The sequence below is a fragment of the Molossus molossus genome, unplaced genomic scaffold (genome assembly GCF_014108415.1).
Source record: "Molossus molossus isolate mMolMol1 unplaced genomic scaffold, mMolMol1.p scaffold_m16_p_2, whole genome shotgun sequence".
In the NCBI taxonomy this organism is placed as follows: Eukaryota; Metazoa; Chordata; class Mammalia; order Chiroptera; family Molossidae; genus Molossus; species Molossus molossus.
Genome location: NW_023425355.1, coordinates 85,685,645 through 85,711,644, shown reverse-complemented (window position 1 = coordinate 85,711,644; position 26,000 = coordinate 85,685,645). Strand labels below are relative to the sequence as shown.

Below are 26,000 nucleotides of genomic sequence, written 5' to 3'. Positions count from 1 at the left end.
TTTCCTCCTAGGTTTTATTTTCTTTCTCTGAGTTCATATGTGTATACTCCTAGGAACTTCAAACCTTTCAACAGTTGGCTAATTACTGCATAAGGCTTTTCAATATAACATTACTAATTATATTGTACAGTAATGAAACACACAAATATGGAGATTTAAAAATGTAAATGCCTATTTTTAAAATTCAATGGGTGATCATTTTAGGCAATTTTTGACACATTTACTCCCAATTCTTTACTTCCTATTCTAAGAAAGTAAGTGGTATTAAGACTTTCTGTATAATAAAAACCACAGTATAATACAGAGAATCATGCAGCAGGATTTGTCTAAATGTAGAACCTTTCAGTAACAACCATCTGGAAAGTAGCAACATTGAAAATGTATGAAGGATGTGCTATTTATATCATCTGTGTATTAGATAATTTACAACCTTAAAAAACATGGGTTTTTCAATTAATTGAAAGAAAACATAGTTTTGTCATTTTCAAACTGAGTTCTGAATTTTTTCTTAATTCAAAGTTGCAAACTCAATCTGATAGGAAGAAAAAGAACATTAAAAAGCACTTAATCTAAGTTTAATATGCATGGTATGATAATGTTTGGATTTTCCACCTTACCAAAGCTAAGTACACACTCAACTATCATATCTCTGTATAATACACAGACGCTTAACTGGCCCATGCATATAAATTAAACTTTATCTAAAACCAGATACAGATTAGAAACCAAATTTTGCACTCAGACTTACGTTACTGGTTCTCCATAACTATAATGGGAACAATCCAGCCACCCCCTTTTCCTCTCTCTCCCTAGAGGCCCCCTTCCCCTGCTTCTTTTTGTCCCCACTTACCTGATCTTTTCCTTCCTTCATATCTACATAAATCTTAAGCCTACCAGTGATACTTAAACCTAATGAAGCTTCTGATCCTTATTAATGAGAATAAAAGTGTACCTTACGTAACCTTGAGAATCTAATGAATTTCAAAACACATCTTATATGAGAGTTTAATAAGGCTATTAGTAGAAAATTCTTAGAAAGCTTTTAACTAATGTCCTCTGCTCCAATTTTTTATAATGTACAACCAGTTCAAGCTGGCTTGAGTTCTCTGTGTACCTGCTTCATATAACACCTAAAGTCAAGTGGAAGTAAACTATAGATTCAGTTATAGATTATTCCAGGGGCAAAGCTCAGCCACCTCTGCTTAGAAATGACAAGCAGTTAAGGGGTCTACGGAGAAGAGAACTTCTGGATGTAATGAATTCTGTGGGAGGGCCCCTCCTCACCTAACCCAAATCTGGTCCTCCCTTCAAAACTCAGCTCAAATATTAATTCCACCCTGGAGCCCACCCTGCCCTCTCCCATGTACTGTCACTGCTTTGGAACTTTTAAAAGTCATTACCACCACTTATTTTGGTTCTTAATTGTATTCCATCTTATATTGTTATTTAATATGCCATGCTTGGAACTTACTTTAAGGTAGATTTAAGCTCCTTAAAAGCAGGGCCTATGTCTTAGAGGTCTCTGTACCTTCCACAATACCTAGCATAAGCAAACAGTGACTGCATATGATCAATTGTGGAAAGTATGAGTTAGGCACCAAAAGAATGAGATATGAGATACATTTGACTCTGGAAAGTGATTATCCTCTTCATCTAAACCAGCAGTTCTCAACCTGTGGGTCGCAATCCCTTTGGGGGTCAAACAACTCTTTCACAGGAATCGCCTAAGACATAACAGTAGCAAAATTACAGTTATGAAGTAGCAACAAAAATAATTTTATGGTTGGGAGTCACCACAACATGAGGAACTGTATTACCGGGTCGCAGCATTAGGAAGGTTGAGAACCACTGGAACTGTTTTCACTTTTCCCGCCTGCTCATATAACTTCTCATTTCTCCAGCTCATGCTAGTTGTTAGCTTCTTAGGTAATCTATAAATAAGAGGCACTGTCCAAATTTCAGGAACTGGGAAATGTCAAAACATCATTTACTTTAGCTTACCATTGAAGGTCAAGAGAGGAGGATTACAATAGCTTTTTCCTGAAGGAATGCATATTTGACTTATAAGACAGGATCCAGAAGGAGGAGGAGCTGTAGAGTATCTTCCAATTTCTCAAGAATTCTTCCAACAAAGAGGCCCAGATCATGTTACTGCAGATCTGGATCTGTCTTTTAGCCTTTCTGCTTTATACAAACAACTGTGATTGGCTTCTTTCTTTTTTGTTTTTTAAGCCACTACATATTGATTTTACTGCTGCATCTACTGTTCTTTTATGGGATCATTTATTTTACCTACTTTGATATTTTATCTATCTCTTTATTCTTTGAAATGAAGAACAGGAAGTGAGCTAAGGGGATACTTCTCAAGATAAATCTTTATTATAACACAATTATTTCCCTTGCCTCTAAAATCAGTTAAGGAGGAAAAGCTGATCCTGCCCCATCTACCCTAAAGCATCCACTGTTCTTAGAAATTCAGCTAAGCAGCAAGCTGAAACTGATACCTACTCTGGGTTTTGCAACAAGCAGTTCAGAATGACTGAAGGAGCATTGTTCACATTGTTCCGATTTCTTAAGCAGTTTGTATTATGTAGAAAGAATAAAATATATAAAATATATTCTTATCAGGAACAATCCTTTGGAAATAATTTTAGAGAAAAATCAAGTGTGTCTGAACATCCTCATAAAATTCTTTGGCAGAGTCACAATAAAGATGTCATAATGAAATTATTATACCAGTCCTATTATACAAGAGACTAAATTGTACAGTATTATCCTAGCCACCAACTTCTAACAAATATTTAATTTTTATTTATGGGTTATCTTTTAGATAAAATTAAGCTTTAGAGTTAAGAAAGGAGGGGTAAAAAATTAAACTCCTAATCTGAAACACCTGGTAAAAGAAAGAAAATGAGAGCAGCCTAAGAATACAGATTATCCACTCAGTATAGGAAACCAAGTGAAAACTAAGAAAATAATCTATTGTCATATGAAAACTAGAATATGAAAACTGGAAGAGCTGAAAGTCTGTGACCCAACAGTATCTTCAAAATGGTCTGAGAAAGGGATGTAAGCAATGAAAAAGTTTAAATTAATATAGGGCTGCCTTCTAGGCTAGCCAACACCATCCACTATGTTTCTTTATTTGTTGAACGATTTATTTATTCAATAAAAATATATTAAGCTTCCACTATACATGAGGTACTTTGATATGAACTGAAAATACAATGATACAATGACACATTCATCAGATTCAAGAAAAAGATACAGAAAAGAAAAAGAATAGACTTAATGATCTACAGAAAATAAAGTAACACGTATAAGTCTAAATCTTCCAGTGAAATCTAAACAATTTTTGGTAACTCGAATACCACTTTCTTATTAACACAAATAAAAACATCAAAGATGTTTAATCTTCAATAGGCACCTTTTCTTTACCACAAAATATAAGGAGGTACTTACTCTCAGGGTCATGTTAGTGCCAACCCTGCATTTGCACAAACCTCACAGTGAGTGCCTTCCTAAAATTTTGTGCTCCAAGTGCCTTACTCACCTCTCCCTAGTCCTAGCCCTGCTCTCTCCCTCCAGACCCACTCAGTACCAGTTGGTGGGGAGCTATTAAAAAAAACTAAAAGCATCATGGCAATAGTGCACTGGAATTGTATATAAATTACTAAGAGTAAATCTGATACAAATTAGCTTGAAGACAGACCAAAGCTTTAAGACCCAATGGTAGACCATTGGGTCTTAAAGCCAAAATAGATTCAGTGTCATGGAAGTAGAAAACCGACTGACAAACCTCATAAGGATGGGGGAGGGGGGGAGAGAGGGAAGAGATAAACCAAAGAATTTATATGCATATATGCACAACCAACGAACACAGACATTAGTTTGAGGAAAGCAGGAGGGGGGTGGGAGCGAGAAGGAGGGGGGCCACTGGGGGAAAATGAGGGGACATCTGTAATACTTTCAACAAAATGTTATGGTAATTGTATTTTTAGGCTTTTACTAAGCTACCTTCTTTCAAAAAAAAGAGACCCAAACATAATCCCCGTGTTTCTGGAACATATGAATAAATGCATCTACATAGAAATATTCAAGTATACTCAGGTTTCAGCAAGTGAAAGTGTATGTTTGCCTACCTTCTCCAGCAAAGATAAAAGCAATAAATTGGCAGACATCCCAGGATGATCATGCAGAATACACCAAACCCAAACATCCGGAACATCTGCAAAGGCTCTGTTGGTTTAATTATATCTTGTTATTATTATTATTTTTTTTTACTTAAGCAAGAGAAGCAAATCTGAGCTCTTTCATAAGTTTTTTATTAAAATTATCAGTTAATAAAGTAAAATAAGGAGGTATTCATATATGATAGATAAATACACTTGTTGCTCTATAACAGCAGGGATTTATGAAATGTTCTTGAAACACAACTAAAGTCTACACTTTAAACATGTGCCTCCCAATGGAAGCCTTAACAAAATGACCCTACTGTTTCTGTTAACAGATTACTATTATTTATATGTCATCCTATGGCCTAAGTGTTATTTCCCTTGGCAACATGTTAGACCACTCAAAGAGTGAATTAATCTATGAATAGTTAACTTGATGAAGGAATGGCTTCTTAAATGTTTACTTCCAAATTATAAAACATTAAATTAAATAAATATGAACAATTTGCAGATGAATAAGTATACCTTATTTGGAAATGCATTCTAATATAATTAGGAAATTTTAAGTCACAGTTCAATTTTTCCCTCTATAAAAACCAAATGTCTCTTCTCAGATAATATAAACACTAAACTGATTAATAAATTATAAACACTATGTGACTGTATTAAAATTGTAATTCTATATTCATGATCAGATTTCATTTTCTATTATTAATACTAGATGTTCACAGAGATCTGTAAATTGAATAGGGACTATATTAGCCTAAGACATTGTTTTGCATGCATCATTTAGTAGTATTTATCAGTGTTTAATCATATCAACTATGTCCATCATGGGACTCACTGGTAATATGTCCCCACTACACAAATAAAGGAGCAGAAACAGATTGTCTAGTTCTCAAAACTTTGAAAAGAAAAAAAAAATTAATAGGAGAACCTAATTCAAAAATAATAAAACCAAGATAAATTAGTACGAAAACCTTAACAGAAAACTTTCAAATCTACTGTCACATTCTGAGATGCAGAAGATAAGATAAATGGAAAGAAGTTTATTCAGGAAGAGTAAGTGGGAAGAGAAAGTAAGCTAAGGCATGTCTAATTGGTATATTTTCCCAGGCATTAAGAGTTACATTTTATAGAGCCTGGAATCTTGAAGACAAGATAGTAACTAAAGCAAAAGAAGAGATTAATTTCAAACTGCCATAGTCACATCTAATGGTTAAGCGGAAACTGTTCACAAATAGAGGCCTAGCCACCTCAGGACATTCTATAGACAGTATTGCAGTAGAGTTGGAAGCCCTATTTAAGTGTAGAGCTGAGAAAGCCAAATTTAAATTTATGCCCTTGTGACCTGGTTATTTAATTAAAAAAAAAATAGAAATACAATATATGTAAGAGGATGAACTTACTATTGCTTAAAGGGGAAAAACACCTAAAGTTCTTGGTCCCAGATGATGAATAACAGCACTTATATTTCAAACATGCACTCTTGTTAAGATTTTGCAGATTATTGCAAGCTGTCACCTCCTGATTCTCCTTTACAATGCATGCTTTTAGGAAAAAAATCCAAGAAAAAAAATCTCTACATGATTAATAGCCATTTTTCCTAATTAAAATAATTACTGCAATGCAAAAAACAAACAAACATTTAAGCTGGTACACTTAAAGAGAAGATTAAATGACATCCAAATAGTGATGAATGCTGAAAAATAAGAGTTAAACTAAAAATTATCATAAAGTTTTTTAACATCACATTTTCTATTCTAAATGAACTGCAAAAAAAAACAAAACCATAAATTGTTCCCTATGTTCATAGCAGCACTACTTACAATAGCTAAGATCTGGAAGTAACCCAAATGTCCATCAGTAGATGAGTGGATTAAAAAGCTATGGTACATGTACACAATGGAATACTATGCAGCTGTAATAAAGAAAGATCTCTTCTCCTTTGAGATGGCGTGGAAGGACCTGGAGAGTATTATGCTAAGTGAAACAAGCCAAGCAGAGAAAGATAAATATCACATGATCTCACTTATTTGTGGAATATAATGAACTAAACAAACTGCTGAACAAAATTAACCCAGAGACATGGAGGTGGGATGCAGGCTGACAAGCTTCAGAGGAGGGAGAGGTTTGTGGGGGAAGAGATAAACCACAGTACTTATGTGCATGTATGCATGACCAATGAACATAGACAACAAAGCTGGGGATGGGGTAGCGGGGAAGGGGAGGAGAGTGTCAATGGTGGGGGAGGATGAGAAACATCTGTAACAAAACAAATTAATAAAAAAAAACATAAATTGTTAACAGCTCATTGATAAGGTAGTTAAAACGTCTATAAATCATAAACTGAGTAGTAGTGACATAAATACAATACAGAAGGAACTAAATAAAAAGAATAGGTCAAAACACTATTAAAACTAACACCTTGTTTAGTACAGCAGATATCCTCTCACTCATTGTTTCTACTGTTGAAAGTTTACAGATGTCCCTTTTTCCACTGACCCCTCCTCCCTATATGTTATTTTTATTGTTGACATTACAGATGTCCCATTTTTCCCCGTTTGCCCCCTTCCACCCAGACCCCACTCTCCCTTCTTTCACTCATTTTTACTAAGCCACAGAAACTCATTGAATGCATGAATGACAATGAACATAAGTAAAATTCACACAGTTTACTGCTAGGGAGTAAGGTAAGTGATACTATTGGGGCTGACCTACTTCCTGTAAACACTTGTCATATTGGCATTACAATATATTTTAATATTCTTTCTTTCAAACTTAAGTTATGACTCTATAATTTTTTAATCCCCACCTAAGGATATTTTTTCCATTGATTTTCAGATAGAGTGGGAGGGAAGGAAGGAAAGAGAGAGAGAGAGAAACATTGATGTAAGACACATTGATTGGTTGCCCCCCACACGACCATGATCAAGGACAGGGATCAAACTGCAACCCAGGTACATGCCCCTGACTAGAATCAAACCCATGAGACTTTGGTATGCAGGCCTATGCTCTAACCATTGAGGCAAACTAGCCAGGGATGACTTTATAATTTTTAATACTCAATGATTTATGGCATGAATGCCAAGATTCATGCAACTGTGATAAAATCATACATATTTGCATCTATGACTCACAGGTTCAAATAGCAGATTTTTTAACGACCTGTTTTAAAAGATAAATAAATGACAAATAAAAAACCAGGTAACAGCCCTGGCCAGTTTTGCTCAGCGGTTAGAGCATCGGCCTGCGGTCCAGAGAGACCTGGGTTCGGTTCCCGCTAAGGGCACGTTATCTCGATTGCAGTTTGTCCCCAGCTCTGGTTGGGTCGTGCAGGAGGCAGCCACTCGATGTGACCCTTTCACGTTGATGTTTCTCTCTCTCTCTCTTTCTTCCTCTCTCTCGCTCCCACTCTATCTGAATAAAAAAAAAATAGAAAAATGTCCTCGGATGAGGATAAAAAAAAAAGCAGGTAACAGATTATTCAAAAAGAAAATCTCCACAGTATGGCTTAAAGACAACACAGATTAGTTTCAATATCTAATACTGTCAACAACTACAGATTTAGAAAAGCAATAACTGAAAAATTCCCAAATGGCGATGGAGTGAATGGAAGCTACACAGACCATCTCACAAGACCAAACTGGAATTACAACTAAAATGAAGACAAATTGTCAGGAAAAACAAACAGAAAAGCAGCTGGGGGGGACCCATATAACCAGGGACAAAAAGAAGACCAAAAAATCAAGCCTGGTAGAAACTGTGAAAGTACAAGGGGGAAAGCTGGGAGCCCACAGACAACAGCTGTTTTACCTGTGAGCAGCTCCCCAAGCCAGTTCCACAGTGCAGAGGGCCAGGACAGAGGACTAAATTAGCTATAGCCACTCACCTTGGGCTCTGGCAGAGGGAGAATGGACTGGACTGGAACTGTGTGGAGACTTGGGAGCCTGGAGAACTGGGAGGGCAATGGGAGTTTTAGGCTGAATCACTCAATCACAGGACAGTAGTCATCTTACTCAACAAGCCCCTTCCCAGAACTCCAGGGAGAATCAAAAGCTCCTCCCTCAGGAATTTAACACCACCTGGCCATTAACAGGCAGAAAGCACCTGCCCCACCCACTGGAAATTTTCTTACCCTGAACACCTGAGGGATAATTTCATCCAGTTGAAGGCTACAACCCAAAGCTTATCAAGTAACTGAAGCTAAATAGCCACCAGGCAAAAATCTAGGGGATAACTGAACCTTTCCTAGGCTTGCAAATATACCCAGGAAAGTAAGACCTGATAGTGGTGTTTAATGTGGGACCTCCCACACTCATCCAAACCAATAGAGAAAGCCACAACCAATGGAACACCAACAACCACAGGAAAAAATGGGCAGGCTCCAAAACCCACTGAGATAGCCAAAATTGTGAAACAAAGAAATCACAAATGAAAGAACAAAAAGTCTCTACTGAAGAAGAGATAAATGAAATGTAGTTAAGCAAGTTAGCAGAGGTAGAGTTCACAGTAATGATAATGGAAAGCTCAACAGCATGAGTAAAGAGCTCAACAGCATGAGTAAAGATATAAACACATTGAAAATCAACCAATTGGAAATGAAAAACCATCAAGTAAAAATAAAGAATGGCATAGCAAAAATAAAGAACACATTGGAAGGAATAACCAGCAGAGTAGAAGCCAAGGACCATATGATTTAATTAGAAGACAGGGTAGAAAAACTCACCCAAGCGGAGAACCAAAAAGAAAAATAAAACAACGACAATTAAAAAACAGGAAGACAGTTTAAGAGAGCTGTGGGGCAACATGAAACATAACAACATTTGTCATAGGCGTCCCAGAAGAAGAAGAAAATGAGCAAGGGTTAGAGAATATATTTGAAGACATAGTGAGAGAAAATCCTTAACTTGGTGAAGGGAAAAGGTATACAAGTACAAGAAGCACAGGGATCCCCAAGTAAGAAGAACCCAAGCAGGCCTACACCAACACATATAATAATTGAAATGCGAAAAATTAAAGACAAAGAGAGAATCCTAAAGGCAGCAAGAGATAAGCAGCAGGTTAACTACAAAGAAACCCACATAAGACTATCAGGTGACTTCTCAACAGAAACATTACAGGCCACAACAGAATGCATGAAGTAATTATGGTAATGAAAAACAAAAACAAAAAAAAAGGGATCTGAATCAAAGACTACTCTACCCAGCAAGGCTATCATTCAAAATAGGAGGTGAAATAAAAAGCTTCCCAGACCAAAAAAAATATAAGCTAAGGGACTATATTAGCACCAAACCAGCACTGCAAGAAATGTTAAAAGGACTGCTGTAATTAGTAGAAGAAATAGAAAGAAAAATATAACCACAAAAAACATAAATGACAATAAATAAGTACATATCAATAATCACCTTAAGTGGAAATGGATTGAACACTCCAATCAAAATTCATGGAGGAGTTATTAGACAACAAAGTGTGACTCATAAATGTGTTGTTTACAAGAGACCCATCTCACAACAAAAGATCCACATAGGTTGAAAGTGAAGAAATGGAAAAAGAAACCGTCCAAGAAAATGGAAAGGAATAAACAGCTGTGGTAGCAATACTCATATCTGATAAAATAGATTTCAAAATGAAGGCCATAACTAGAGACACAGAAGTACACTACATAATATTGAAAGAATCTATCAAACAGAAAGACATAACCTTGGTAAACATATATGTACCCAATATAGGAGCTCCAAAATATATTTTTAAAATTTCTGGAGGAATTCAAAAAAAAATTGACACCAATATAATCATAATAGGGGACTTCAACACCCTGCTGACATCACTGGATAGAGCCTCTAGACAAAAAATTAACAATGAAACAGAGACTCTAAATGATGCACGAGATCAAAATGATTTAATAGATAACTACAGAGAATTACACCACAAAACTTCAGAATTCACATTCTTCTCAAGTGCACATGGGACATTCTCAAGATAGACCACATGTTAACACACAAACTAAGTCTCTAGAAGTTCAAGAAGATTGAAGTCACATCAAGCACCTTCTCAGATTACAATGGCATGAAACTAGAAACATATTGCAACAAAAACATGCAAAAACATTTAAACACATGGAGGCTAAATAATATGCTATTGAACAATGAATGGGTTACCATGGAGATCAAGGAAGAAATTAAAAGATTCCTGGAAACCAATGAAAATGAACATACAACACCACAAAAATCTATGGGACTCAGGGAAAGCAGTTCTGAGAGGGAAGTTTATAGCACTACAGGCCTACCCCAAGGAAAAAGAAAAACTTCTAATTGACTATCTAACCTCACAATTTAAAGAACTGGACAACAAACAATAAGAAAAACCCAGAGCAAGTAGAAGGAAAGAAATATTAAAGATCAAAGCAGAAATGAATGACATAGAGAATAAAAAAAAAATCAAAAGATCAATGAAACAAAGAGCTGGTTCTTTGAAGAGATAAACAAGATTGATGGACCCTTAGTTAGACTCACCAATAAACAAAGAGAGAGTACCCAAATAAACAAAATCAGAAATGAAAGAGAAAAACTGACATCACAAAATATAAAGGATCATTAACAAATACTATGAACAACTATTCACCAACAAATTGGACAATGAAGGCAAAATGGACAAACTTCTAGAAACACATAGTCTTGCAACACTGATCCATGAAGAGATAGAAAACTTGAACAGACCAATAACAACTAAGGAAACTGTAGCTGTAATCAAGAATCTCCCAGCAAACTAAAGCACGGGCCCAGAAAGCTTCACAAGGGAATTTTACCAAACATTCAAAGCAGAACTAACACCCATTCTCCTCAAACTATTCCAAATAATTCAAGAAGAAAGTAGATTTCCAAACTCGTTTTATGAGGAGAGCATAATTCTAATTCCAAAACCAGATAAAGACACTGCAAAGAAAAACAACTACAGGCCAATATCCCTGATGAATACAGATAAAAAATCTTTAACAAAATATTAGCAAAGCTGCCCTGGCCAGTTTTGCTCAGCGGTTAGAGCATCAGCCTGCAGTCCAGAGAGACCCGGGTTCTGTTCCCGCTAAGGGCACGTACCTTGGTTGCAGTTTGCCCCTGACCCTGGTTGGTCATGCGGGTGGCAACCACTCGATATGTCCCCTTCACATCGATGTTTATCTCTCTCTCTCTCTTCCTTGCTCTCCCTCCCACTCTATCTGAACAAAAAATGGAAAAAATGTCCTCAGGTGAGGATAAAAAAAAAGATTTGTAAAATATTAGCAAAGCTGATCCAGCAATATATTTAAAAAATTATTCACCATGACCAAGTTGGATTCATCTCAGGGATGTAACCCTGGTCCAATATTGGCAAATCAGTAATGTGATACAGCATATAAACAAAAACAAAAGTAAAAACCATATGATCATATCAATGAATGCTGATAAAGCATTGGACAAAATCCAGCACCCATTTCTGATAATAATGTTCAGCAATGTGTAAATAAATGGAACATACCTTAACATAATAAAAGCCATATATGTAAAATCTATGGCCAACATCATACTCCATTGGTAAAAACTAAAAGCATTTCCCTTAAGAACAGGAACAAAACAAGGATGTCCACACTTACCATTCTTATTTAACATAATACTGGAGATCTTAGTCACAGCAATAAGAAATGAAGAAAAAAATAAAATGAATCCAAATTGGAAAGAAAGAACTGAAACTGTCATTATTTGCAGATGACATATGATATTGAAAATAGAAAACCTTAAAGACTCCATCAAAAATCTACTAGATTTAATGAATGAAGATGGTAAGGTAGCAGGATACAAAACTAACATCAAGAAATCAACAACATTCTTATATAACTATAATGAACTCACAGAAAGAGAAACTAAAAAAACAGTCCCATTTACCTTTGTGGCAAAAAAAAATTAAGATACCTAGGAATAAACTTAACCAAAGAAGTAAAAGACCTATTTGCAGAAAACTACATGACACTGAAAAAAAGGAATAGAGGAAAATACAAAAAAAAAGGGGAAGAATAAACCTTCTTAATGGATTGGAAGAATTAACATCATTAAAATGTCCATACAACCCAAAGCAATCTATAGATTCAATGCAATCTCCATTAAAATACAAAAGACATATTTCACAAAAATAGAACAAATATTTCAAAAGTTTATATGGAACAGGGATGAGCTTCTGGACAGAGACGGCAGAGGGCAGGATGTGAGGGAGGGTGAGTGTGTGAGAGAGTGAGCTAGTGTGTGAGAAAGTGTGAGTGGACGTGAAGGTGAATGACCAAACACAAGCTGTGTAGAGACTCTGACCAGAAGGTTCCTGTGCTATGGACTGAAGCAGCGGGCTACCATGGTAAGAGGCTCTTCAGGGAGCTTCTTCCTGCACCATGGTGAGGTCCCCCCATTTTGGAAGATCCCAACTCTTCCCTGGGAGGAGGCAGTGGGAGCAGCTAGGACCCAGAAACCAGAACCCACCAGTGCACCTGGCATCATCTAACTAGCAGACAATCTGTGTCAACACAGACTAGTAAACAGTAGTGGAGTTCCCAAGTTGCCAGTCATGGAAGTCTCGGAAAGCTGGGAGCCCACCACAATCCCCCGCAGTAGCAGCCCAATCGGATTTCGGATATACCCTCAGGAACAGAGGCTGGAGAGCAGACATCCAACCCCAGGCAACAGAAGCACAGACCAGCAGCTGAGACCCATCCCCAAAAACTACAGCAAAAGCTTAGCAGGAGTTGAGACCCACAGAGCAGCAGCACTCCCCAGCCACAAGATGCGGGACCTGGGGCTCCACAGAGGCTTGTGCAGTCCAGAAGCTCACAAGAAAGGTGGGAAACCAGAACCTAGAGAGACAGGTGCCATCCAGCTGCCCACTGACAGGACCTGCAGGTTGCGGGGGCACCAAAGAGGCCTCTGTTACCCAGTAGCCCACAGGAGCAGTGGGAAGCTAGAGCCCTAGAGGGACTGGTGCTATCCAGCTGCCTGCCCAAGAAATCTGCAGGATTCAGAGGCACCAGAGAGGCCTGTGTGATCCAGCAGGGACTGTGCAATTTAGTTACCCTCAGGACCTGTGGGGTGCTGAAGCACCACAGATACCTGTGCGACCCAGCAGGGACTGTGTGATCTAGTTACACACAGGACCTTCAGGGTGCTGAAGCACCAGAGAGGCCTGTGTGACCCAGCAGCCCATAACATAGGCCTCAGAGAGCCGGGTGCCCAAAGGGACTGTGCCATCAAGTTATCCATGGGACCTGCAGGGTGTAGGCGCACCAGAGAGGCCTGTGAAACCCAGTTGAACACAAGATAGGCATAGAGGATGGGAACAAGGAGGCAGAATGAATGGAAGCTACACAGAGGATCTTCCAGGACCAAACGGGAATTACAACTAAAATAAAGACAAATCCTCAGAAAAAAAGCAGAAGGACAGGACTATATTACAAGGGACACTGGTAGAATCTGCAGAGGTACATGAGGGTGTCAGGCTGGGAGCCCAGGGCCAGCAGCAGTCTTAGGTGTGAGCAGTGCCCTTGTGGAATAAAGACCAATCCAACTCCACAGCACAGAGAGCCAGCACAGAGCGCTAAAATAGCCACAGCCACTCACCTGGGGGCTATGGCAGAGGGGGTGCAGAATGGGCTGGAACTCTGTGGGGACACCCAGGATTAGGAGGGTGTCCTAACTCAGAGTTTTTTCTGAGTTGTGGCCAAAAATGACTGTGGCCAGTGTGTTCCTTCCCAGAGCTGTGCAAAAAAGTAGCACACCCCAACAAGGAGATTCAGCCTTTCCCAAGCAAGGCAAAGATGCACACTGAGGCTCACTAACAACCAGCATCTATCCCACCCTCTGAAAATCCTCTTATGCAGAACACTCGGACTAGACTCCAAGGCACTGAATAACTGTGACTACGAGCCTCCAGGAAAAAGCGAAAGGATACCTGAACCTTTCCTGGGCTTGAAAATCTACCCAGGACAGTAAGATTTGACAGTGGTGTTTAACGCGGGCACATCCAGGTACATCCAAACTCATAAGAAAGAGCTAAAAACAGAAGAACACCAACATTCACAGGGAAAATTTGAAAGGCACTAAAACCCACTGAGATAGCCAAAATGGTGAAACAAAGAAACAAATCCCAAAGGAAAGAACAAGAGAACTATATCGAAGAACAAGAGAACTAGATCAATGAAATGCAGCTAAGCAAATTATCAGAGGTAGAATTCAGAGCCATGATCTTGAGGAAGCTCAACAGCATGAGTAAGGACATCAGCACCATGAGTGAAGATATAGAAACATTGAAAACCAACCAAGAGGAAATGAAGAATGACATAGGAGCAAGTAAGAACACATTGGAAGGACTAAACAGCAGAAGAGGAAGCTGAGGACCAGATCAGTGAATTAGAAGACAAGATAGAAAAAAATAAACCAATCAAAAAACCAAAAAGAAAAAAACAATTAAACAACAGAAAGACAGCTTAATAGAACTGTGGGACAACTGCAAACGTAATAACATTTCCACAATAGGAGTCCTTGAAGAGGAAGAAAATGGGAAAGGGTTAGAGAATATATTTGAAGCAATAGTGACAGAAAACTTTCCTAACTTGGCGAAGGAACAAGGCATTCAAGTTCAAGAAGCACAAAGAGCCCCAAGTAAGAAGAACCCAAACAGGCCCACACCAAGACACCTAGTAATTAAAATGCCAAAAAAATAAAAACAAAGAGAGAATCCTAAAGGCAACAAAAAATAAGCAACAGGTTACCTAGAAAGGAAACTCCATAAGGCTCTCAAATGCCTTCTCAAAAGAAACACTACAGGCCAGAAGGCAGCGGCATGAAGTAATCAAGGACATGAAAAAAAAAGGATCTGAATCTAAGACCACTCTATCCAGCAAGGATATCATTCAAAGTAGAAGGTCAAATAAGGAGCTTTCCACACACACAAAAAAAGGCTAAGGAAATATATTAACAGCAAACCAGCACTGCAAGGTATGCTAAAAGGACTGATGTAATTAGTAGAATAAATAGGAAGAAAAATAGAACCGCAATAAAAAACTGGCAATAAATAAGTGCATATCAATTATCACCTTAATATGAATGGTTTGAATGCTCTGATAAAAAGACACAGAGTAGCAGACTGGATAAGAAAGCATGACTCACATATATGTTGTTTACAAGAGACCCACCTCACAACAAAATACTCACATAGGTTGAAAGTGAAGAGATGGAAAAAATCTTTCAAGAAAATGGAAAGCAAAAAAAATAAAGCTGGGATAGGAATACTCATATCTGATAAGGTAGATTTCAAAAGGAAGGCCATAGCTAGAGACAAAGAAGGCCACTACAAAATATTGAAGGAATCTATCCAACAGGAAGATATAACCTTGGTAAACATATATGCACCCAATATAGGAGCACCAAAATACAGTATATCAAAAATCTTTTAGAGGACTTTGAAGGAGAAATCAACAGCAATACTGTAATACCATGGGACTTCAATACCCCGCAGACATTACTGGATAGATCTTCTAGACAAAAATTAACAAGGAAACATAGACTATAAACGAAGCGCTAGATCAAATGGATATCATAGATATCTACAGAGAACTACATCCAAACTGCAGAATTCACATTCTTCTCAAGTGCACATGGGACATTCTCAAAGACAGACCACATGTAGGGCACAAACTAAGTCTCTACAAGTTCAAGAAGACTGTAATAATATCAAGCAACTTCTCAGATCACAATGGCATGAAACTACAAATCAATTGTCACAAGAACATGCAAACACCTTTGAAAACATGGAGGCTAAATAGCATGTTATTGAACAATGAATGGGTTACCAAGGAAATCAAGGAAGAAATTAAAAACTTCCTGGAAACCAATGAAAAGGAAGACACAACAACACAAAATCTATGGGATATAGCAAAGCAGTTCGGAGAGGGAAGTTCATAGCACTGCAGGCCTATATCAAGAAGCAAGAAAAATTTCTAATAGACTAACTTCACAAATTAAAAAACTAGAAAGCAAACAAACAAAAAAACAAAAAAACCCAGAGCAAGTAGAAGGAAGGAAATAGTAAAGATCAGAGCAGAAATAAATGACATGGAGACCAAAAATAAAATTCAAAGGACCAATGAAACAAAAAGCTGCTTCTTTGAAATGGTGAACAAGATGGATGGACCCTTATCTAAACTCACCAAGAAATAAAGAGAGAGAACCCAAATACACAAAATCAGGAATGAAAGAGGAGAAGTAACAACAGACAACACAGAAATACAAAATATCGTTAACAACTACGATGAACAATTATATGACAAAAAATTTGACAATCTAAGCGAAATGGACAATTTTCGAGAAACACATAGTCCCCCAAAACTGGACTGGGAAGAGATAGAAAACTTGAACAGACCAATAACAACTAAAGAAATTGAAGAGGTAATCAAGACTCTCCGAGCAAACAAAAGCCCAGGCCCGGATGGCTTCACGGGGAAATTTTACCGAAAATTCGAGGAAGTACTAACACTCATTCTCCTCAAACTATTTCAAAAAATTAAAGAAAGAGGACTTCCAAACTCGCTTTATGAGGCAGCATAATTCTAATTCCAAAACCAAAAAAAAAAAAAAAAGACACTATAAGGAAAGAAAATTACAGGACAATATCCCTGATGGACATAGATGCCAAAAATCTGAACAAAATACTAGCAAATCGAATCCAGCAATACATCAAAAAAAATTATTCACCATGACCAAGTCGGATTCATCCCAGGGATGCAAGGCTGGTACGATATTCGCGAATCCATAAATGTGATACACCACACATATATAAAATGAAGAATAAAAACAACATGATGCTAGTAATAGATGCTGAAAAAGCTTTCGACAAAATCCAGCACCCATTTCTGATCAAAATGCTCAGCAATGTTGGGAGAGAGATAATATCTCAACATAATAGAGGCCATATATGAAAGACCTACAGCCAACATCAAACTCAATGGATAGAAACTAAAAGCATTTCCCCTAAGAACAGGAACATGAGAGGTATGCCCACTTTCGCCACTCTTATTTAACATAGTACTAGAAATCTTAGCCACAGCAATCAGACATGAAGTAAAAATAAAAAGGATCCAAATTGGAAAGGAGGAAGTGAAACTGCCATTATTTGCAGATGACATGATACTCTAAGTAGAAAACCACAAAGACTCCATCAACATCTACTAGACTTCATAAATTAATTTGTCAAAGTAGCAGGATACAAAACTAATATCAAGAAATCAATGGCATTCTTAACAACTAATGATGAACTCACAGTAAGAGACACTAAAAACTTAATCCCATTTACCATTGTGGCAAAAAAATTAAGACTCCTAGGAATAAATTTAACCAAAGAAATAAAGGACCTATTTGCAGAAACCTACAAGACATTGAAAAAAGAAATAGAGGAAGATATAAAAAAAATAGAAGCACATACCTTGTCCATGGACTGGAAGAATTAACATCATTAAAATGTCCATGCTACCGAAAGCAATCTATAGATTCAGTGCAATCCTCATGAAAATACCAACGACATATTTCACAGAACTGGAACAAATTTTTCAAAATTTCGTATGGAATAAAAAAAGACCCCGAATAGCCATAGCAATCTTTACAAAGAAGGACAAAGTAGGTGGGATCACAATACCAGATATCAGGTTATACTACAAAGTTACTGTAATCAAAATAGCCTGGTGCTGGCACAAGAACAAGAATATAGACCAGTGGAACAGAACAGAGAACCAGGAAATGGACCCAGGACATTATGCACAATTAGTATTTGACAAAGGAAGCAAGAGCATACAATGAAGTAATGACAGCCTCTTTAATAAATGGTGTAGGGAAAATTGGACAGCTACATGCAGAAAAATGAAACTATATCATCAACTTACACCATACACAAGAATAAACTCAAAATGGAAAAAAGACTTAAATGTGACTCATGAATCCATAAAAATCCTATACGAAAATGTAGGCAACAAAATTTCAAACATCATACACAGCAAAATTTTCATTGATACATCACCTAAGCCAACAGAAACAAAGGAAAAAAAATGAACACATGGGACTACATCCAACTAAAAACCTTTTGCACAGCAAAAGAAATAACCATCAAAATGGAAAGGCAACCCACTGTATGGTGGAGCATAATTGCCAATTATACATCAGATAAGGGGTTAATTTCCAAAATATATATAGTACTGATACAACTCAACAAAAGGAAGACAAAGAACCCAATTAAATATGGGCAGAGGAGCTAAATAGTCACCTCTTCAAAAAGGACATCCAAATGGCTAAGAGATATATGAAGAAATGCTCAACATCACTAATCATCAGAGAGATGCAAATTAAAACAACAATGAGGTATCACCTCACACCTGTCAGAATGGCCGCCATCAACAAATCATCAAACAAGTGTTGGCGAGGGTGTGGAGAAAAGGGGAATCTAGTGCACTGCTGGTGGGAATGCAGACTGGTGCAGACACTATGGAAAACAATATGGCATTACCTCAAAAAATTAAAAATTGAACTTCCATTTGACCCAGTGATCCCACTTCTAGGAATATACCCTAAGAAGCCTGAAACACCAATCAGAAAGAATATATGCACCCCCATGTTTGTAGCAGCACTATTTACAATAGCTAAGATCTGGAAACAGCCCAAGTGTCCATCAGTAGACGAATGGATAAAAAAGCTGTGGTACATATACATAATGGAGTACTACGCAGCTGTAAGAAAGAAAGATCTCTTATCCTTTGAGACTACATGGAGGGACCTGGAAAGTATCATTCTAAGTGAAACAAGCCAAACAGAGGAAGACAAGTTTCATATGATCTCACTTATTTGTGGAATATAATGAACATAAAAGTCTGAGAGACGTGGAAGTGGGGTACAGACTGACAATCCCCTAAGGAGGGTGGTGGTGGGGGAGAGATAAATCACAGAGATAAATCATGTGTGCATGAACAGTGGACATGGACAACAAACTGGGGAAAGGGCAGGGAGGGAGGGGGAGGGGGGAAAAAGGAGAAACATCTGTAACAAAAATTAATTAATAAAAATAAATAAATAAATAAATAATAAATGCATAGGCCTGGCTAGGTGGTTCATTCAGTTGGAGTAGTGTCCTGTACACCAAAAGGGTGGATTCAATTCCCATTAAGAACACAAACCTAGGTTTTGGGTTCAATCCCTGGTCAGGACAGGTACAGGAAGCAATCGATAGATATCTCTCTCTCTCTCTCTCTCTCCCTCTGAAATCAAAAAACATATAACTATGTAAGGATTTAAATAACTAATTTAAGTAAACACGTAAAGTTTCACATTAACTTGTGCAAGATCACAAATTTAATGCATTACCAGTTGGCATGGGTATTCATTTCCCAAGCATTTTAGACATGTGAGAGTTTGCTTACTTTGTTGTTATATACTCTATGCTATCAGTTCCTCAGCTCTATCAGGCCCAGAGTAACTCTACTTTCCAGGTTGGACTGCATGTGAGATATCATCTTCAGGCTAGGCATTACACAACAAGAAAAAAAGTGACAATAGTTAGGAACTAGTCAGAGATGGGATGGACTTTCATTGTGCTGAGTTCCTCACTATTGGCATTGTTCAAAGACCACTTCCCAGCAATGAAAATCATAGAAGAGATTTTAAATTAAAGAAAAGACTAAACTAGATGATCTCTAAGGTCCCTTCTAATGCTGAGTTTCTGTTATTTTATACTTAAATTCCATTTGATGCACTTTATGCCAGATACTAAATTTAACTTTCAGACTTAAATTACTAAGAGACACTTGTAATTTTTAAGGATAAAAAGAGTAGAAATTTTTTTTATCAGATTTAAGTATATAATTTTCTCTAAAGGCAGAATCATGTGATCTCTCAAGCTTCCATGCCAGTCTGTCTTAAAGCTATCATTTTTATCTAAAAGAGAGACATCTTTTACAAACAACGGCCTAATGACAAAAAGACAGACTTTTGTTTTAGTGCTTAAGTGGGAAGAGTGCTCATATTCAATTATACAAGGGAGGAAATAAATTTGTTAAAAGTACTTCACATTTTATGAACATGTAGTTATTCTTTTCAAAGATAGTATATATATTTATAAATATTTAATCACTGTTTTGAAAGATTTGAATTAACCTAGGTCAGATGTTTTCCTTAAAATAGAACAGTTTAATTTTATTAGGCACAAATATCTCATAGAGTTGGTTTTGATTCAACTGACTGTGCCAGGTTGGAGTAGTATTTTGAAAATACAGATAGGTATCTTATTTAGACTTTTCAAAGGTAGCTTCAATGTTTGTATAATCCAGTTATAGGTAACTATTGGACAGTTTCCATCTGCTATCTTCATAAGCTCTAATGCTTCAATAATCATTTATTGTTTTTAGGACCAACTCTGGCATTCACTAAACATACTTTAGCTTCACATTATACCACCTTCTCAGACTTCTTTGTCATTGGTAGTAGGTATTATAATGCTTGTTTCGTACTTCTTGAAATCAGTGTAGAGAGACATGAAGAGAGTTATGCAAGGTCACAGAAGAATTCAGTGTTAGAGTCTGGAATTAAACAATAGACATATTTTTTCTTATATATGTACATCAAACATTGTTAGAATAAATTCTGCATGATTTTAAATAAAAGCTTCATTTTATAATCCATATGTGTCAATTTATTTTAAACTTCTCCTTGAAAGTACACCACATGCTGTACAAAATGAGACATTACTTGTGGTTAATAATTCTCAAGGTTCATCATGTGCTTGATAAACCCATTATATACAGAATCACAACAAGACGATGTGACTTGAAATCTGAACTTTTTATCATTAAGACAGACGGGAAAACATCTGGTATAGTCCGTACATCAGAGCCACACAACACCCTGATTAATGCCACAAATGATATTGATTTCACAAAACTGGGTCAGGGACTAAATTTCAGGCAACGCCATTACGGTAAATTTTAAAAGGTTTAGATATTTGTAAAGGAAACATGTTTTATAAAGAGTAACAAACATTTATGGAGTTCCTTTAAAATACTGTCTCAGTACTTTCTTGCAATTATTTGTGGTAAATATTTTCAATTTAAAGATTAGGGCACTAAGGTTCAGAGAGATTTAATTTTGCCTAAGACAATGGGCAGAGTCAGGATGAAAACTCAGGTCTATCCCACTCCAATGCCAATAATATCACACTGCCTTCTAAACACTTAACTACTATTTTCAAAACAAGGACATTAAGAGGAAAATAATCAACCAATAACTTATTCGTTGGAAAGAAGAAACTTGATAGAGTTCCCCATGCAGAAGATTTTTCCAGAGATTTTCCATTAGGATTTTCATTGCTCCACAGAATTTGTTTGCTTTCAGACACAGAATTTTAGAACCCTTAATAAAAAAGTGAAATTAGTAATCTCAACACATAAGCATTTATAAATCTCTATGACCCCCTCCCAAAGTTAATAATGGAAAGTCTAAGAGCTACCAGATATTGTACTAACATCTCATAACAGTTTAGGTACTATTAATATTGAGAATGTCACAATACTTAAACTATAGGCCAACACACCCCATTGTTGCATAGTAAATTGATTTACAACAGTGATCTTGACTCACAAACAGCACTGATATTCAGAGGTTCAATCAATTAACTATTTGGAAGCAGTATGTATTCTAACTAAATCAGACCCCATCACAGACACTCTTAGAAAATATGTTTGCTTATTTATTTACTGATTAAAAAATAATAATAATAAGGCCTTAGGAGACACTGCAAAACCTTCCTATCTGTACTTCAAACAACCTGCTTTTAGTTTCATTTGCATGATTGAATCCCACATAAGAGTAAATTATATCCATTTTTGTTCCCATAACATGGACTTGTCCATATCATTAAGTATTCTCCAACACTATATTTAATAACTTCATCGTATTGCATTATATGGCTCTAATACAACTAAGTAAACAATTCCTCCAAAGAAAAGAATTTAAGTTGTTTAAAATTCATTGGTATTATAAAAGTAACCCTGGTACACTGAAGGTGGGAATGTAGACTGATGCAGTCACTATGGAAAAACATATGGAGTTTCCTCAAAAAATTTAAAATGGAACTGCCATTTGACCCAGTGATTCTACTTCTAGGAATATATCCTAAGAAGCCTGAAACACCCCTATGTTCATAGCAGCACTGTTTACAATTGCAAAGATCTGGAAACAGCCCAAGTGTCCATCATTGGACGAATGGATAAAAAAAGCTGTGGTACATATACACAATGGTGTACCATGCAGCTGTGAAAAAGAAAGATCTCTTACCCTTTGAGGTGACATGGAGGGACCTGCAGAGTATTATGCTAAGTGATAAGCCAGTCAAAGAAAGACAAGTATCTCATGATCTCACTTATATGTGAAATCTAATGAACAAAATAAACTGATGAACAAAACAGATCCAGAGACATGGAAGCATAGAACAGGCTGACGAATCTATGAGGGAAGTGGGGAGAGGGGGTGGGAAGAGTTTAAAGAATTTCTATGTATATATGCATAACCCATGGACACAGACAAGGCTGGAGGGGATGGGAGCAGGGTGGAGGGGGTAAATAGGGAAAGACGGGGGGACATCTGTAATACTTTCAACAGTAAAGGTAATTTTTTTTTAAAGAACACTGCATAGAACTCATAAATACAAAGAACAGATTGGTATTTGCCAGAAGTGGGGGTGGGGGAAGAAATGGGTGAAGGGGGTCAAAAGGTACAAACTTTTGGTTATAAAATAAGTCATGGAGATGTACAGCCTGGTGACTATAGTTAACAATATTGTATTGCATATTTGAAAGTTGCTCAAAGTATAAATCTTAAAGGTTTTCATCACAAGAAAAACATTTGTAACCATATATGGTAACGAATGTTAAATAGACTTACTGTGGTGATCATTCACAATATATACAAATATCAAATCAAAATCTGTTGTACACTTGAAACTAATATAATTTTATATGTCAATTACACCTCAATTTTGAAAAAAATAAAACAAAACACTGCTATGATTATCACTTCAGCTATATATTTTCTTTAATTATTATTTTTTATTGTTGAAAGAATTACAGATGTCTCCCCCTTTTTCCCCTATTGACTCCTTCCTCCCCACTCCCACCCCCCTCCTGCTTTCCCCAATCTAATGTCTGTGTCCACTGGTTGTACATATGTATATATGCATATAAGTTCTTTGGTTTATCTCTTCCCACTCTCCCATCTCCCATCTCTCTGAGCTATATATTTTCATATATTCATGAAAATTTCCTTAGGTTAAATTATTAAGGAATGCCTCTTGACCTTAAACACATTACCCTCCATCAAGGCTGCCCCCAGATACACTTCTACCAGTAGTGTGGACAAGTACCAGTATTCTTGTACCTTTTCATTGTTTGCCAGATTGATGGCCAAAATAAAAATATCTCTTTTGTTTTAATTTACACTTTTAGTCATCAGTGAATTTACATCTTTCACACATTTTTTTGCAGAGCAGAGAATTTAACCATAATTTGCTACATATGTTCCAAATATTTTTAAGATAGTCAGCTACCTTTATATTATTTATGGTGTTTTGGGAAGTTTAAAATGTTTTGTGTAATCAAGTATATAAATCTGTTCCGTTAGTATTTCTGCCTTTTGGGTCATGTTTAGAAAGACACTCCACACTTTAATATTTCCTTCTAATTTTTTATATTTTAACTTTTTAAATTTAAATGTTAATCGACTTAAAGTGTATTTTGGAGTATGTTATGAAGTAGGAATACATTGTTTTTCAGTTGTCTTAATACCATTTATTAATTCCATCCTTTCTTAGTTATGACGTCACCGTCATATTCTGTTTCTTAACTTTCTATTCCGTTCTACTAATCGATCTGTTCATACATCAATAACAGATATAATTTATTTTATATTGTTATATATTTTAATAACTGATCTGCAATCATTTCATGACTCTTCATTATCAAAATTTTATTCTCAACACTAAAAATTCTTTTAGAGGGACTTTAGAATCACTTTGTCAAGTTAAATAATCCTAGTCATATTTATTGTAACTATATTTACTTATTTAACATTCATTCAAAACACATTTATTGCATGTATGTCTCATGTGCAAGGCATAAATTCAGTTAAATTGTAGACTCATTTGGAGAGAATTGATAACTGTACACAATTTTCTCACCCAAGAGTTTCTCCATTCATTAAAGTCTATTTTATCTCCTTGAATAAGTTTTATAGTTGCATTCATACAGGTCCTGCACCTTTATAATTATAATTATTTCCATATATCATATATATTTTGTTTTTATGTGAATATGATCTATTTTACCACATTTTCTAGCTGATTACTACTGGTACGTAAGAAAACTACTGATTTTGTTTCAAGTATTTTCCAACTTACTATCTTATTTGACTCTTGATAGCTCTCACTATTTTTCAGTATCATTCTAGATTCACATAATCATATTATCATTAAATATAAATGGTCTGTCTCCTTTCTTTCCAACATTGACAGCTTATTTTGTTTTCTTCTCTCACTGCATTGCCTAGAACTTCTGAAACTATGTTTAATAACTATGGAAATGGGCACTCTCGAGTTAATCCTGTCTTTAATTGAAATGCACTAGTGTTTCTTCATTAAGTAACTTTGGCTGCTGTATTAAAATATATGGTTCTAAATTAAATTAAGAATGTATTCTTCCAGTCCTAGTTTACTGCAAATTTTCTGTTCCTGTTTTCTTTTGTATTTAATCAAGAATGAAAGTAAATGCTTTTAATATTTATCGCCATGATTCTTATTTTATTTTGCCTACTAATTGTTAAATATTAATATATTTTTCAATATTAAATATTCTTTCTTTTCTGAAATAGAGCCCACAAGTGCTAATACTTTATATAGGATTTGTGGACCTACATGCAAATGTGAAGTGTGTCTGCAGTTTTCCTTTGTGTGCTGTCTCTATAAATTTTGAAATAAAGATTATATCTGCTTCATAAAAGAATCTGGGAAGTTTTCCCTTTTTTTGCTACAATGAAACAGTTTAAACAGCATAAGAAATAATTAGTCTATTAAAGGTTTGGAAAAAGTCATCCATAAATAATCTGAGTCTGTAGTTTGTGCAATAATTTATCACTCCTTCATGCTTATGAGTCAATTTTAATTTTAATTTTCTTAGAAAATTATTCACATATAAAATAATTATTTGAATTTAATCATAAGAATACTCATAATTTTACATATCCTTTATATCGATGATAATATCCACTTTCACATTTTAATGAGGCCAACTTCCATACATACCCACTTGAATGTATATTCTCAGTCTACAGAGTACTGTATTAGATGAAGTTTATTATTTGAATGTGAACTTTATTATACATGTTAAACTAAATTGCATTAATCAAATGTTTGATATCGTTATGTTTTCTGTAAATGACTAAAAGATATAAACTAGTCTCCTACCATGATTGCAATTGTGTCCATTTCTAGAATTTCTAAAACCATTTGTTGTATTTATTTTACCACTATACATAAATGTTCATTCATTACTTTCATATTCACTATATATTACATACCTTGACAATATTAAAAATAACCCAGTTTGTCCTGTTTGTTTTTTGCTAACTCCTACTCATTCAAATAAATATGTATTTGTCTAGGTTTTGGAGATACATCAGTGGAGCTTAAAATACAGTGGAGAAAACAGACAAAAATTAAGTAAATTAACAAATT

General features: G+C 36.0%; 1 protein-coding gene across 1 annotated transcript in view; it reads right to left on the bottom strand.

Annotated features, from left to right (window-relative positions):
• Positions 1-4,138: 4,138 nt before the first annotated feature.
• FMR1NB (FMR1 neighbor) overlaps positions 4,139-26,000 on the bottom strand; it is a 36,097-nt gene continuing 14,235 nt past the window's right edge. The window contains exons 2-4 of the mRNA XM_036270091.1: positions 21,509-21,619; positions 5,585-5,725; positions 4,139-4,239 (exon numbers count right to left, since the gene is read on the bottom strand). Coding sequence (XP_036125984.1) covers positions 4,139-4,239; positions 5,585-5,725; positions 21,509-21,619 — 353 coding nt within the window. The remainder of the gene's footprint in view (positions 4,240-5,584; positions 5,726-21,508; positions 21,620-26,000) is intronic.